The sequence below is a fragment of the Rhinolophus sinicus genome, linkage group LG06 (genome assembly GCF_036562045.2).
Source record: "Rhinolophus sinicus isolate RSC01 linkage group LG06, ASM3656204v1, whole genome shotgun sequence".
Classification (NCBI taxonomy): domain Eukaryota; kingdom Metazoa; phylum Chordata; class Mammalia; order Chiroptera; family Rhinolophidae; genus Rhinolophus; species Rhinolophus sinicus.
The window spans coordinates 8,373,308-8,389,285 of NC_133756.1; the positions used below are offsets into that span (position 1 = coordinate 8,373,308).

General features: G+C 59.0%; 1 protein-coding gene and 1 long non-coding RNA gene across 2 annotated transcripts in view; one reads left to right on the forward strand and one right to left on the reverse strand.

Moving 5' to 3' along the window:
* The window catches only part of TTLL10 (tubulin tyrosine ligase like 10), a gene marked incomplete at its 5' end in the record, with an annotated part of 46,568 nt that extends 30,944 nt beyond the window's left edge, over positions 1-15,624 (reverse strand). Inside the window, one exon of the mRNA XM_074334339.1 lies at positions 15,485-15,624. Within this exon, the coding sequence (XP_074190440.1) occupies positions 15,485-15,624 (140 nt within the window). The remainder of the gene's footprint in view (positions 1-15,484) is intronic.
* Positions 9,181-12,856, forward strand: LOC109434832 (uncharacterized). Its single transcript, XR_002135880.2, has 2 exons — positions 9,181-10,015; positions 12,161-12,856. It is a non-coding gene; the product is annotated as an uncharacterized LOC109434832 (long non-coding RNA).
* Positions 15,625-15,978: the final 354 nt, after the last annotated feature.

A 15,978-nucleotide genomic window follows, 5' to 3' on the forward strand; every position in this document is an offset into this window, starting at 1 on the left:
CCACCTTTGCCCAACATCCTTGGTGGTTCCCAGGGCCTGTAGGAGAGGGCAAAGGCCACAGTGGCCATTTGGCCCCACTGACCCTCACCCCTGGCCTTGGCCCCACCATAGCCACACCTTCCAGGGGCTTCCCTGGCTGGTGGACACATTGACCCTCTTCTGGAAGGTTCCCTTCCTCTCTCCTGGTTAACCCCTGGGACTCCTGGTGACCCTACCCCACAGGACCCATATCTCCCCGAGTTGGGGGGGTCAGTGAGAAGGTCAGATGAAGTCAACAGAAGGTCAGGTAAAGTCAGTGAGGTCAGATGAGGTCAGCGAGGTCAGGTGGGGTCAGTGAGGAGGTCAGGTGGGTTCAGCCAGGTGATGTGAGGTCAGTGAGGTCAGATGGGGTCAGCGAGGAAGTCATTCTGGGTTGTGTGGCCCCTCTTTCATCCCTCCCCCGGGTCTCACCTGGGGATACCCCCTCCTGCTCCTGGTGACCTTGGCTGTTTCCACCCTGTTCTCCCTGCAGGGAACTGTCCTATGTGATCTCCTGTCAGGTCCAGATGAGGGAGAGACTGAGCGGACAGGGCTTCACCTTGTGCCCAGAGTTAGATTTGAGTGTGACTAGGAGGCGGGGACGGCTCTAGGGCCAGCCTAGAAGGGATGCAGGATCAGGGTGGGGGTGACCTCCAGGGAGGAGGGAGGAACAGAGCTTAGCTTAGAGGTAGTGTGGGCTAAGTCAGGCCTTTCCCAACTTTCTGGGTGCCTTTTGGGGAGCATCTGCCGTGACCCAGGGGAAGGTCCTGGAGCTATGATGACCCCTGCCCACCTATGGCCCTCTGCAGCTGAGTGGGAACAGGATATCGTGGCCCCAAGTTTTCTTCCTTAAGCGGGACACAGAGACAGATCCTCTGGCCTTCAGAGCCCCAGCCAACTTGGGGCTTACGGGGAGTGAAGGGAAAGGCTCTGGGCGTCCCTGCTTCCGTGGAGGAGGACGGAGGCAGAAATTTCCAGAACCCCACATTCACAGGAAGGCTGCGGCAGGGAGGAGTGGCAGCTGTGGCGGTCCTGAGGGAGGCAAAGCCCAGCCCACAAGACAACTGAGGCAGCCCTGGGCTGGTGCTTGGAGCCAGCACAGGGGTGTGGCGGCCTCCGCGGCTGCAGGTGCTGCTGGAGCCCCGTGGGGCCATTTGTCTGATGCAACCCAGGCCCCGGGAACTGCAGGCATCAGCTGGGCTGTCACCAACGCAAAGAGAGAGCCCTGCAGCCCTGCACGCACTGGTAGAGAGAGGTGGGAATCCACCTGGGGCTGGGGGGCCTGGCCAGGCTTCCTCTGCACCTCTGGGCCCTGGACCCGCCTCCCTAGAGGAGCCTCCTCCCACCCAGGCCTCAAGCTAACGAGGCCGCTGGGCCCCTGCTTGTCCACACCACCTGGGTAATTGGTCTCCAAAGACAGGAAAGAGTCACTGAGATGCCTGGGGCCGCCTCCGGGGACGGGGCTCGAGAAAATTACCACCCCTTTTTCCACTGGCTGGAGCATAATTGTGCTGTGGGGCCGCCCACCCGGCACCCCAGTTTGTTTTTCAGCTGCACACCAGGGAAGTCGGGGGAGGGGAACACGCCTGGCCCAGGCCACAGCACCTGAGCCAGGTCTGATGGGAGCGGGAGGAGCCTATTTTGCAGGAGTTTTTTTAAAATTGAGGTGAAATTTACAGAACACAAAGTGAACCATTTTAAAGGGAACAATTCAGTGGTATTTAATGCATTCCCAGGGTCGTACAACCATCGGGTGTATATGGTCCCAGAACAGTGCCCCGAAAGAACACCCAGCAGGCCAGTCACTGGCCCCCCAACCACCCACCATGCTTGTCTCCATGGACACTTTCTGTCAGTGGACGCCCCCGTGCTGCTGACCTCCCACCCTTTGAGTCAGAGGACAGGCCAATGGAGCCCCTTCACCCACTGTGATCTCCCAGCTGTCTAGGCCCCGCCCCAGCCCACCGTTGGCACTAGAGGCCCCAGCGAGAAGGGAGGGAGAAGCCAGTGGGGGCTGCCGTGGGGGTGAGGGGCTTGCAGCAGGTGGGCCACCTCCTCACGTGGGCTGTCACGGGCTGGGCACCCAAGAGGGGATGACCATGACGTGTGCAGCCAGTGTGCGGGCCGGGGCAGGGCTAGAGGAACGCTGAGGTGGGAGGGTTTGGGAGGAAAAACTCACAGCTTCAGTCACATAAGTGTGACGTGCTGGTCAGACATCTCAGCCCGAACTCGAAGCAGGAGTCTGGAGACCAGGGGAAGGTGTTCCAGCACGGACACCCAGCTGGACCCCATGGGTGTCAGTGACCAGAGGGACGCCACCCATGAGAGTCATGGGCATGGGAGCTGAGTGCAGAGAGCCTGTGCCCCTCGGCACGTGCACCTGGTCACCCTTACTGGGCATGTGTGAGGGCACCAAGAGCTGGGTCCCAAAACCGTGAGGACAACGGTTGGGAACAATATGTCAGTTAATGTTTCTAAAAGATGCTGATAGGTCCGATGGAAGGATCAAGACTTTGCTGACCCCCCTCCCTGGCGGATAAGACTTTGCTTAAGGCTGTGGCAGGGTGGTGGTGAGGGGGTCAAGGGATGGGGGATGGGGCCCAGGATGGCCAGGGTCCGGGGGCTGGGGCCAGGGTTTGGGGGTCAGGGGGCCAGGGGGAATGGGGTCCGGGGGTCCAGAGGGACAAGGAGAGAGGGGGCTGGGGGCCAGGGGGCCAGGGACACAGGGGCCTGTGCTGCCACAACACTGTGGCCGGGTAGGTATGATGCATCCTGACCAGGCAGGCACCCGGCCTACCCAGACTCACAGGATTCTAGCGTGGCTGGCTGGCCTGGGCGTTGGGGTGCAGTAGCTGCAGAAGGAAGAGCCCAGAGACCTGTCTGAAACTGCAAGGTCCGTGGGAGGCAGAGACGGCACAGGCAGAGAGGTGGGGGAGCAGGAGGGATCCTGGTAGTGTCTGAGGGCGGCACCCAGGGTGCGGTGACACTGGCCAGGCCAGTAGGAGGATTGGGCATGGAGGTCACTGTGACCTTGAGAGAGTGCTGGTGAGCAGCAGGAAGGAGGAGTGGCTGTGGGTTCTAGGGGGGGAGCAGGGAGGGAGTGAGCAGCAGTGTCTGGAGGGGTCACTGGGGTCAAGGAGGGCTTTATGAAAGATGGGAAGGGCATGATCAGGTCCCAAGAAACTGGCACAGCAGAGATGAAGGTGGACACTGTGGGAGCGTGGGGCCTCCAGGAGGCCCCTGAACAGGCCCAATGGGGCTCCACTCGGCCAGGAGCACAGTGTCCACCCCAGGATGGCTGCTGCCTGACCACAGTTTGAGAGGAGGCCTCTGGGCTGGGCAATTCCTGCAGCCACGGCGGGAGACGAGGGATTGCAGGGAGAGCAGGCACTGCTGGGCTCTGGGGACAACCACCACACAAAGGGAGAGGGGGAGTCCACAAACCACATAGGGTGTCACTGCTCACAAGGGGCAGCCAGGGGCCTGCAGAGACTGACCCTGGGGGACCCAGAGGCTGCAGCCTAGGAGGCCGGGCCTGGGGGATGGTCATGAGGCCTGGGGGATGGTCATGGGCCTGGGGTCTAAGGGCCCCTGTGAATGCAGCGAGGGTGCAAGGCTATGAGAAGGCCCCTGAGGACAGAGGGTGGACGCTCGGCCCAGGGCGGTGGGCAAGGGGAGAGCTGTTTAGGACACAGGCTTTCCAGGATGAGGGTTGGGGAGGGGGGACATCCACAGACAGGCCCCCTGGGCAGGTCCCTTGAAGGGGATGTGCCAGCACTTAGCTCTGGACCTAGAGTCTGGGATCCCTGAGACCTTAGAGGAGGAGGCATGGGGACAGCTGAGGGACAGGCCCAGGGCTGCTTTGATGACAGCAGTGGGCAGATGTCCAGCTCAGCCAGTTGGAGGAGGTAGTCTGGGTGGGTGGTCCCCAGTCCTCCCCAGAAGTGGAGCCTGCCTCCATCCTGGGTCTAGGTGCACTTGGGGCAGCACAGGGCCTCCGGGCATCCACACCTATGCCATGGGCAGGGCTGCCCCTCCTCCCCCTGCACGGTGTATGGGGCTCTGACTGAGACTCAGGATGTGACCCCAGGCCGCACCTCAGCACCTCTGCATCCCGTTGGAGTACACGAGCCTTTGCACCCGAAACTTGAGGCTCCTTGCATCCTCCGTGGCCCCACCCCAGTTCTGCCAGCACCCATGGTATCCCCAGAGTTCGGTAGGGCCTGAGCCAGGGTCCCAGGGATGTGGGAGCCTCTGGAAGACCTCCCTCCCCTTCGATCATGTACTAGCGTCCATCGAGATGTGTGGCCACCAGGGCCACCCCTAGAGCCAGGAGCCACTGTGACCAGGCAGGCTGTCCACCTGGGCTGCTGTCCGAGTGGGGTGGGGGCTGGATGCTAAACTAACAGTCATTGGGATCACCGTGCTGCCTAGAACAAGGCTGGGCGGGGCCTGTGCTGGCAGAATGTGGCCACGCCAGCTTCCGGAACTATGTGAGCAAAGCACAGATGTGTCTTACTATTGCCAAGATAAAATGTTGCAGCAAGAGTGACAGCCACGAACGCTGTGACCATGTTTGCAAACGTCAGTTACAAACGAGCAGCTCTTGCATGGTCAGCTGGGAAGAGTCTGACAGGGAATGTGAATGCTGGGGGCAAACGTAGTTATTCATATGCTTCTGGGGCAATAAATACCTATAAAATCTAAATACTAACACAAGGCAGAATGACAGACGCTATTACAGTCCTAACTGTCCACTGGTGGTTTGGCAACATAACATGACATGGGAGGACCATCAGAACCATCCTCGGCTTACAATGGGCTGACATCCTGATAAACCCATCACAGCTGAAAATACCATAAGGTGAAAACACATTCAATACACTTAACCTGCGAAGCTCACAGCTCAGCCTGGCCTTCTTTACACGTGCTCAGAACACACAACCCACAGCTGGGCCATTCTCTTGAGTTTCATCTCAAGAGTAACTGCCTCCCTCTTCTCACCAGAAGCATGAAACACTGGTGGGCATTTTTTATACATGATGGGATGTAAAAACCAAACACAGATGAAACATGCCCACAAAGCACTGGGAACACAGCCCTGCAGACATCGGTGCTGATCCTGAGAGCGCGGGGCTGAGGGCAGCTGCAGCTGCATAAGCGATCTGTGAGCCTGGGAACAGGTGGGATTCAGAGCGTGGTCTGCATTGAATGCCCAGAGCTTTCACACCATCGTGAAGTTGAAAACTCATAAGCCCAACCATGGTTAAGCCCATTGGAAGTCGGGACCATCCGTATTCGACTCTCAGCTAACACTCCATCTGGGGTTTGGGTCTTTCAAGGAAAAAGTCTGTCCGGGGATTTTCTGCACCTGGTCTGTGCTGCAGCTGCCAGAGGAGGCCGAAGGCGCCATGGCAACCAGGTGGAGCAGCCTGGTGGCAGAGGATGGAGAAGGCTCTGGGGAGGGCAGGTCGATGCAATGAAGTCCCTCTTTCCCCTGCTCTTTCTGGCTTGAGTCCTGAGGCCGTTGTGTCATAGGTGGGGTCGTGAGTCAGAGGGTACACCAAGGTCATTGGGTCATTGCTCTGGCTGCCTTTGCTGCCCTGGAGTGGGGGGGGGGGAGGCTGGGGCAGCTGCCTGATCCTCTGGGGCCGAGAACCACACCTGACCCATGAAGCAGGTTCTGGACCAGACACACAGGGACCCCTGCCCCATTTTCACAGCTTTAACACCTGCATACACTTTCCTGGTTCACTTCACTGGAAATTCCCCCCAGCCCAGCCCAGCCCAGCCCAGCCACACCCGCTGCCCACAGAGGCGCTGCCCACAGAGGCACAGCTCACTTTGGGGTGTGCCACTGGGCAGGGGTCCTGGGGGCAGTACACCTGTCTTGTTCAGTGGGGTCCATGACCCAGCAAACCTGCAGACCTGTCAAAGTTCACACTTCACTCCCTAGGACACGGCCCTGCCCCACGCCCCGCCCCGCAGGCCACGATCACGTCCCACCCTACAGACTCCCAGAGGCCTCAGGGCTCTGGCCAGATTCTGTGTTGGCTGAGGTCAGGGCTGGGACTCAGGCAGGGCCCCGTGGGGCAGAGCCGCAGGACCGAGGGCATACACACAGGGCGCACACGTGCAGTCTCTGTCCCTGAGACTCCCACCTTCTCGCATTGTTACCCAGTGACAGCAAAGGAGAAATGGGGGCTTGGTGTGTGGGGACATGGTGTGTGAGAGGTGCAGGGCAGAGGTGGGTCCCCCTGGATGAGCCTCTGTGTTTCTGTCCTCTTTGCAAAGTGACACTTCCCGTGTTTTTTCCTCAACCCCCTCTTCCCCCAGGAGACCAGCTCAGGTCCCAGGCCTGGGAGAGTGATGGCTTTAGGAACGCTGTCCCCTGGGAGCTGACAGCCGGCACTGGGGATGAGCTTCAGGGGTGGGGGACGGGGTGGTCTGGGCTGGGCGGTCATGATCATAGAGGCGGGTCATGGGGCCAGAGGGGCCAGCAGATGCAGCGAGATCGCTGAGCGTCTGTGCCCCTGGTGGCAGGCCCCATGGCAGCAACACGCCTGTGCTCCCCACGTTTTTTCACTCTCAGTGCAATCCCACCCTAGTCTACCCGTGGTTTAAGGAATGAGGCCAACTTGTTCCTACCGGGAAAGGAAAATGGGCAAAACCAGCTGGGACAAAGCTGCAAGGGAAAAGCGGTGAGGGAACATTGGCCCTCAAAGCGTCCACCAGGGTAAGGACCTGACAGACAGAGGAGTGGGCCCAGCAGAGACTGGAAACGGACCCACAAGATGTGGGACTTCGTGTAAGAAAAGGGGGAGCTGGCAGTGAGACTCCAGGAGCAGAAGAGACCAACAGTGAAGCTGCTAGCCCTCCCGCCATTCACAAAATGGGGCACAAAGCTCTGTGTCTGTACAACCCCGAGGCAGGGACGACCTTCTGGAAGCACAGAAACTCACACGCAGGCAGATGATCCCAGAAAAGAGGACGCCCTGCTGGTGGAAAGGTTGTAACATATCTTAGAGGCTCAGGGTTCACATCGGACGCATGTCACCTCCTCCCACCCTGTCCTGTCCTTCCAGGGCCCCAGGAGCATCCTGTAGGAACCCAGCTGTGTCCCCTCCCTGGACACGAGGGCAAAGGGCACCACAGTTTATACGCAGGACCCAGAAGTGTTGCGGCCACAGGAACTCGGCCTCTGTGGGCACTAGCCCACACCTCCCTGGCCAGACACGCCTTGCTGAGCCTCAGTTTCCCCATCTGCACTGACCCCTCCCCTACTTCTCCCCTTCCTCTGCCTTTTGTCAAATCCCAGGTAAGGGCTGGCAGGAAGCCAGCAGGAAGCAAGGAGCAGCCAGAAGGTGGCAGGTGGCCTGGGACAGTGAAGATCCCTGAGCGCGGCTGCAACACATCCTGCTTTCGCTTCTGGTGACAGGACGTGAAGCACGTCTCGGTCTCCACGAAGCATCTGATTCTAATCTGCAGTTCCTGCCCTCCCAGATCCCATGCTCTCCTCTGAGCACAGCCCGTGACTGCCCGTGGTCTCACGCCAGTGGCCGCCACACAGGGTGCCCTTCGGAGCTCCAGTACCCGGAGACCGGAAGCCAGTGACTGGGCGCCTGGGGCCATCCCCATGAGCACCCTGATGGCCACCCACACTCAGGACATGCTGACCAAGGCCAGGAACACCTGTGAGGTCAGCTGGGCAGTGAGAGGGCTTCAGGGGGACCTGTGAGCCCCCAGGCAGGGCCGCTCCTCAACCCTGCAGGTGTCCAGAGGCCACCGTAGCACAGGAGCCCAGCTTCTGGCCACTGTTCTCCTTCTCCCCTAGAAAACATAGATCTGGCCCTGCTGTCCAGACTTTGGGGACTAGCATGTGTTTATTTGACAAAAAAGGGCATTCAAAAATGCCACCATCTACCAGCCATCATTTTTCAAAGCAAACAACGGTTTAACACCAAGAAGTGGGGAGGACACAGTCTCTGGATAAAGGACACTTTCTCCAAATTGCTTTCTGGAGAATTCACTTAATTCCAGAGACCACTAAGCCCTGCAGGCCACAGGTGGGGAGGGAGTTGTCTTGCCCTGACTGGGGCCCTCCAGCCTCGGGCAGGTGCACCTGTAGCTGGGCACAGCTTACTCTCCTCTTCCCCTTCCCTTTCTTTCCCTGACCCCGCCTCTCCCTCACTTCTCTATGCCTGCAGGAGCCACAAGGTTGCTGAGTACCCTGAGTGTGATGGCAGCTCAGGGAAGCAGTCAGAGAGGGCTTCCTGAAGGAATCAACCGGGTTGGGGAGAGGAAGGACCACATCTGTTCCTGAAGGTCTAAGGCAGGATGAACTGGTGGCCTCCAGCCATGGGCCATGGGGCCCGTGGGGGTGAGAGAAGACTCAGGCTGGTGGCAGGTCAAGACAGCCCCAGTCCCAATGAGACCCAAGGGCGTAAAGTCATGTTGTCTGCTCAGTGAGACTGCTGAGGGGCCGCCTTGCCCTGCCCCCCAGGGCCCACAGAGGCAGGAAGTTCAGAGGTAGCATCTGGAAATGGGTCTGGAGAGTGGAAGGGGGGGCAGAGTGGATTCCCCAGGACAGGGCAGAGTGCTCTGCAGTGCTGTCGCCTGGCTGCCAACTCCAGGAGCACACTTCTGCGTGGGGGGCATGTGGGGCTTTGGGTGTGTGACTGAGCATGTGCGGGCCTGCAGAGAGCCAGGCGCCCTGAGGAGGCAGGCAGAGCCACAAAGGCGAGACTGGCTGAGGGCCCAGAAGAGCAGGGAGGCGGGTGGTCCAGGCCCCTGACCCGGAGAGGGCAGGGGGGACCTCAGGAGACCCCCGTCCACCTTCCCACTAATGCCGTGGCTACCAGTCACAAAGGCCTCTGTTGGCTCCTGTCACAGGAGGAGACCTGAACCTTTCCTTCCCTAGGGTCACAGGGATTTGAACCCCGGCCCACAGGCTGTGCCACAACCCTGGCGTGGGCCAGGTGGGGGCTGGAAGTGCCCTCTGTGCATCCCCAGACTCCCAGGGGTGCTCCTGCACCTGGGACACTGTAGGTGGCAGAGGCCCCAGAAGGACCTCCAGCACTGGACACTGCAGAGGTCCGGGGAGCCCAGGACTGCCGCCCAGGACTGGGGCGGGGGGAGGTCAGGGAGAGCCAGCAAAGCCGCTTTAACTTAAAGCCTCTGTCCTTTTCAAGGAAACCCTCTCGGAGGACTGATTTGGCCACAGGACACAAAGATGGTCCCTAGGGGCGAGCCTGCCCTGCTCACCTGGGTGGGGGCAGGGGGCAGACGGAACCATGGCCCCCGGACGCCGCCTCACCTCCTCTGCCCTCCAGCCGGGCCCGCGCCTCCCCTCCTACGCGCTCGGGGGGAGCGACACCGCCCCGAAGCCCCACCCGGAGGCCCCGCCCAACGCCTTTGTCTCCTCCGCACCTGGCGGGGGCTCGGGTTTCCTTCTGCAAAGCTGGGCTCCCCGCCCACGATGACGAGCGAGCGCGGTCCCTAGAGTGAGGCCACCACAAAGCCCCGGTCCGCCCGCATTGTTAACTGGAAAACCAAGGAAGGGGCGGGGCTGGGGTCGGGGACAGGTGCGCAGGCTCCCGGGCCCAGGTGCGAGCGCGCGTGGAAGAAACGAGCAGGGGCTGCCTCCGTCCCTTCCCAGTCCCGACCCCACCCAGCCGACGGGCAGGGGTGCGGTCCGCCATCCCCACAAAGGCGCGTCTGGCCAAGTGCCCAGGGCAAATTGACCGCCTGGCCCGGCTTCCAGCCTCTTGCCCCTGCTGGTCTGTTTCCCCCAGTCTCCTGCGGCGCTGAAAGGGTTAAGGGGTTGGGCCCCACCTTTGTTTGCAGATCTGCACCTGCACTCGAATTAACCCGGACAAACGAAGGGAGATTGCGTGAGTCCCACCAAGAAAGGATCCGCCCTCCGGTCTGCGCCCCACAGCTTTGCACGGCAGGGGCCCCCCAGGGGACCAGACCCCTTCCCCATCTGCAGCAAAAGGTAGTATCTGCTCACAGCAGAGGAACTTCACGTTCTGTACGTGGATTCTACCTCTGGGCTGATGGGCAGGCATTAGGGTGCCTGCCCCAAGCATTTGGCGTGGCCTCTGTAACCCAACCCCCCAGAGCTGCTGCCCAGGCAGCCCCTCTCCCGGGCCACCTCCCAGTGAGGACACCTCTGACGTCACCGTTCTGCTAGCAGTGGCCACGGCTGCCCACCACATGCCAACTCAGTGTCCCCACCATGGACTCCATGGCCACGTCCCCAGGCCAGGGGGGTTCCCATAGCCCTCCACTATAGCCCCCAAATACTCGTGTCCTGCTGTGCCTCTGCTCAGCTCACAGCTCTCCAGGGCGACCTCCTCCACGCCCACCGTCCCCAGCCTCCACCCCATGTTTCTCCAAGCTCTGCCGGCTCCTCACCAGCTGCCTGCCCCCCACGGGAAAAATGCTCCCTTTAGCCTCAGAGGGCGGTGTGGACATGGTGCTGCAGGTGTAAACGCCCTTCCTTTGTTCCCCCTGCATGGCATGTGCTCACACCCCAATTCTGCGGGAGCTGGGGGGGGCATGGCAGGCCCCTCACCTGTGCTTGGGCAGGCACCATCACCCCTGCCCAAGGCCCTCACTTTCTGACCAGGGATCTTCCTGCTCCCCCCGACAATTCGCGCTCCACAGTGGGGAGCTCTGGCCCCTTCATGTGGGGACAGTCATGCTGGCCAGGCATGGGGAGACCTTTTGTACCTAGAGGCCACCTTGCCTGCTGGGGAGCACATGGTGACGTCCTGGGAGGCAGAGGCAGCTGCCCTGGGATGTTGGTGTTGACAGGATGTGGGGAACAGTTTTATGGAGAGAAGCTGCTGACCTGGTCTCGGTTTTGTGGTGGGATGGGGGGGGGATGGAGGCCTGGGGGTCCTATTGGGAAGGGAGGGCAGGCGCACTGGGACCCTGGGGTGGGGGGGGAGCAGGCATGCAGGATTTCACAGTGAGGTGCCCTCCCCTGTGCTGTTTACATCAGGCCTATTTCTGAGGAGGCAGAGCTTCCGGGTCTTTCCTACCCCTCGCTCCTTACACGCCAGGAAGGGGACTTGGGCAAAGACACACATTAATCAAATCGTTCTTTTTCAGGAAAACAAAACGGGACCCACATTGTAGGACACGTCCCCTCCCCAGACCACCCACCTACTGGGTCAAGCTCCAGAAAACTCTGCACTTGTCCAAACAGACCTGGGAACCCAAGTCTGGATTGAGCCAAACCCTCTCGTAGACCGACAGGCAGATATCATGGGTGTCCCCAAACTCTCAGCTGCTGACCCTGACACACCCCTGACAGGTTAGAGGGAAGTTCATTGCTGTCTCCTGGGGGCACAGGAGGCAGACTTGGGCAAAGAATTAAGGGCCAGGACAGGGTTAATGTCACAGTGAGGGTGAAATATCACAGCCACTGTGTGGTGGGCTGCCCCCCCCACACACACTGCCTGGGAGTGGACACCCAGGAGCAGTGCCCCACTGGGGTCTTCCGGGCTGGTGGGGAGGGCGCCATGTGCCCCCAGCTCCCAGCCTCTCACCTGGGGCCTCAGACCTCAGCCCACAGTGACCCCATGTGGCAAGGACACACTAGAGGCTGAAGACAGGAGACCCAGGCCGCCACCCGGGGCTCCGAGCCACACCAGGCCCCACTCCAGTCACCCTGTCGGACCCTGGGCATCTTCCCTTTGCTTTTTCTGAGAGGGTGAGCATGGCAGTGTGGCCCATGCACCAAGCCCACGCTTCCGGTTCCGTGTCCTCCCCGAGTCCACAGGCGACAGCTCATTTCTCTCTGTGTTTTCTCCTTGTTGATAAACTCTACACTCCTGTGTACAACAAGGGTCCATGTGAGCTGCAACACAGCTGAGCCTGAGCAACGCGGGGTTGGGGCGCCGACTTGACTCCCCAAAAGTTTACAGTCGCCCCTTCGCATCGCAGTTCAACCAAGTACGATGAAAACCAGTATTTCGTATTCTCAGCTACCAAAAGTACTGTGTTTGATGCATGTTGCTTGGCTCACAGGGCCGGCTGTGTTTATTGAAGCAAACGCGGGTGGAGTGGACCATCCGCACACAGCTCAAGGGTCAGTTGTTGACTGTCTGTAACGGACTTTTACTGGCAGTTTTGCAGGACGATGTGCCAGGTGAACGCTCTGCTTCACGCCTACGTCTGGTCCCCGCGAGTCACCTGGACCCCTTCCGTCCATGGAGAGGCTGCACCTAACAACCTCATGACTGAACCATGTCCCCCAAATTCATATGTGAAGCCCTGACCCCAGGACCCTGGAACTTGATTATATTTTGAGACAGGGCCTTAAAGAGGTGCTTAACTTAAAATGAGGCTGGTAGGTCGGGGCCTCATCCAGTCTGACTGGTGTCCTTGTAGGAAGAGGAGAGCAGGGCACAGACACAGAGGGACGACCACTGAGGCCACCTGGAACAACCAGCCCTGCGACACCTAGTCTGGGATTTCCAGCCTCTGGGGCCCTAAAGTAGTAAGTCCCTATTGTTGGGGCCCCAGTCTGGCACTTTGGGACACCCTCCCGTCTACCCCAAGCTGCTGCGAGGCCCTTACCTCAGTGCACCCCGCACAGGGAACCCTATTACAGCTCTGCTCTCAGGGACAACCCCTGTCCTGTCCCTGAGGCTTCCTTCCCTGCCTTGAGTCTGATGTGGGCTTGCTCACTGGGCCACCTGGCCGCAGCCCTCACCCATCTTTCCATAGAGTTTCTTGTCTTTTTCTTGACAATTTACAAGAGCTCTTAGCACAATGTTGACTAACCACTTATCATCTGCATTAAAATGTTTTCTCAAACCAATTATTTTTCTGTTGACCTTGCTTGTGGAATGTTTTTCTACATTCAAGTTTTAGCTTTGACGTTCAATAGGACTGTAAGGAAATATGGAAATATATAAAAGATTCTGTGCAAGAAAACTTAAAAAAAACACTTATGAATATCCTCAAGAAAATAAGAGAAGATATTGTGACCACGGAAAGAGATTAGAATGCTATAGAAATAAATATTCAGAGAACAAAAATGACTTGGAAATTAACATGGCAGCAGAAATGTAAAGTTCAATGGAAGAGCTGGAAATCAGAGTTAAGGCATCTCCGTGACAGTAAAGCCAAACACCAGAGAAGGAAATAGGAAAGGTCGTTGGAGGCCGGTCTATGAGGTCAAAGACACTGATAATATGTAGCACAGAAAGAAAGCCCAGAAGACAGATGGGAGGAAATAAAGATTAATAAGCAAGAAAATCTCCTGGACCTGACAGACAGGAATTTCCAGAAGGAAAGAGCCACAGGGCACCTAGAAAAGGGGATGCAAACGAACCCAAATAGAGGTCATTTTCACGGACCGAGAAGACTGGGGACAGCAGGAAGGCCCCTACAAGGTCCAGTGAGAAAAGCAAGCAGGTTTCATGCCACAGATCAGGAGTTAAAGTGATACCACGCTGACCCACAGCGTGGGGAGCTGGGAGGTGCTGGGGTGAGGTTTTCACGGTTTGGAGGGAGAACAGTGACCACCCTGGGGTTCGAGCCTGGCCCCACGGCCACCAGAGTGAGAGTGGAGTAAGGGCCCTTAACGCCAGATGTGTGTCACATGTCTTTCTCAGGAAGCTATGAGGACACGCTCCACCAACACAGAGTAACGCTCCACAAGTAACCGAGAAAGAAGAAGGCGTGGGATCCAGGGAAATCCAACCCTGGGGACAAGCAAAGGGGATCTCAGGATGGAGACCAGGGGAGGCCTTGAGCCGAGCTGTGCCGCGCACGAGGAGTGACCGGGAGGACTGCCTGGGAGGACTGCCCGGGAGGACTGCCCAGAAGGCTCCGCAGGGGCCTCCAGAGACACTCTGTGTGTTTAAGCCCCTGGTGAGAGCCTGAGGATGAATTAGTCGTGAGCTCAGAGAAAACCCAACGAGCAGGAAAACAGAAAGGTGATTATTAACTCCAGGGGGACGCTCACGTGTGGACAGGTACGCCGATGGGCAGGCAGGTGGGCCGCTGTGAGCCCGGGTCCGAGCCAACCCAGATAATATGTGTCTCTGCCAGAGATACAGGGGGACCCCAGCATGTGTGGGACAGGGCGGGGGGGGGGAGGCAAAGAAGTAAATGCCTTCTTCCTTAGGGCGAATTCAACAGGTGACACCAACATGGGAACCCCGGGAGCTGCGGTTCAGTCGTGGTGTCCCCAAGAAGCAGTGAGCACCACAGGGGCTATCTGGGCACGGGGTGGCAGGCTATCTGTCCCAGCCTCACAGAAATGTGCCACTCTACATACAGGTAGAGTGGTGATTGAAAACAGAACTGCAAACTCAGCTGGCGTCGTCATCGTCTGAGGCCCGGGCATCATTTCAGTCATGCTGGAGGGACCTGTGATTAAAGGTTACCTGAGACCCGGCTGGGAATGTCTGTCCTCATTGCTCTCAAGGATGTCTTCCATCACCATTCCCAGCTCCTCTACAGTACCTGACCTTGTCAACATTCTCCACCTCCCCTTTCATAGGTGACATTCTGCCGGGGCAGCACCCAATTTCCTGGCTTTTCCCATCACGGGGCCACCCGTAGCCCAGCCCCCCCACCCCTTTTCCACCTTGCTGGTGGATGGTCCCCACTGCGACCTGCCCATTTGCTATATGACCATGCCAGGCCAAGTGCTGCTGTGGAGCCATCCGAGTCTTAGCCCATGTCTTACTTCTTTTGTGCCCCCACATCACCATGACACCATGGGCTCTGAATCTCGGCAAGATTGGATTTCAGCTTTCATAGAGGAAGCTGGTCCGACCCTGGCCAATCAGGAGTCCCACAACTACAGGGTAGCCCTGCATGCATGTGTTTTGTTAAGTGTAGTCAATCTGGCTTCCTGGCAGGCACTTCCGGCTCTGCCCTGTCCGGGAAACGTGCGCCCCGGCTGCCGCCTTCCTCAGGGCCCAGGAAGGTTTGGGGGTGGCTCAGACACTGCCGGGTCAGAGTTGGGTCCCCCGTGATTAGGCTAACAGTGACCTTCCCACAGGAAGCGCAGAAGCACCCACAAATGCCACCGAGGTCCCAGACTCCCAACTTCTCCTGGGGGAGCCTGTGCATCACCGTGCGGCCTTTCCATAGAAACACATGGGGCTGAGTTTCCAGGAGGTCATGGCACTCAGGTGGATGCAGCTGGCCAGCCCGGCCTGCACAGGCCCGGGGACGAACCCCAGCTTTCCCCGCTATCTCAGATGCCCCCAAATGTGTGCTGTGGGACCATCGCCACCCACCCCCAACAAAGAGAGCCTCCGAAGGCCCCCAGCGCCTCAGTGCCACAGGCAGCAGCAAAACACCTCAGATACTGGCCGCAGGCTGGACCCGACTCAGAAAGAAAAGCTTTAGAGTGAGGGGGCTTTGAGCCAACTCGGTCCAGAAGCGATAAGGCAACTGCGGACCCCACCACATAGACTTTTCCTACCTGGTCCCCTTGAAGATGCAGGGCAGCGGCCAGGCGGCTCCCAGGGTGGCCTCCACGGCCTGGCCGGGAATGCGGTGCAAACCTTTGCCTGGTACAACCGGCCTCTGCAACGCAGCCCAGGAATTCCTGCTGAATAATTTTTAACTTGTGCTCTGAGAGAAAAGCAGGTTTGCGTATCCGTCTGTCTACACAGGAATGCCAGGGCTTTCAGTGAAAAGTGAACACGTCAGTAATAATGAGGAAACCTGCATGGGGGGTGGGGAGAGAGAAAGAAAGCGGTTGTGGGGCTCGGCCAGGGCCTGCCTGCCCACGACTCCCCCACACTCTAGGTGAGAACCCAGGGGACGACCCTGCCCCCACGCCCGCCCCTCCTGCATTTTCTTTTCAGCAGCCTCACGTTCAGGCACCACCCCATGACCTGCTCACCCGCCCTCCCCACACTCCCACAGGTAGTTCTGTCCTCGTCCCAGGCAGAGGCCACATGGAGCTCCTGT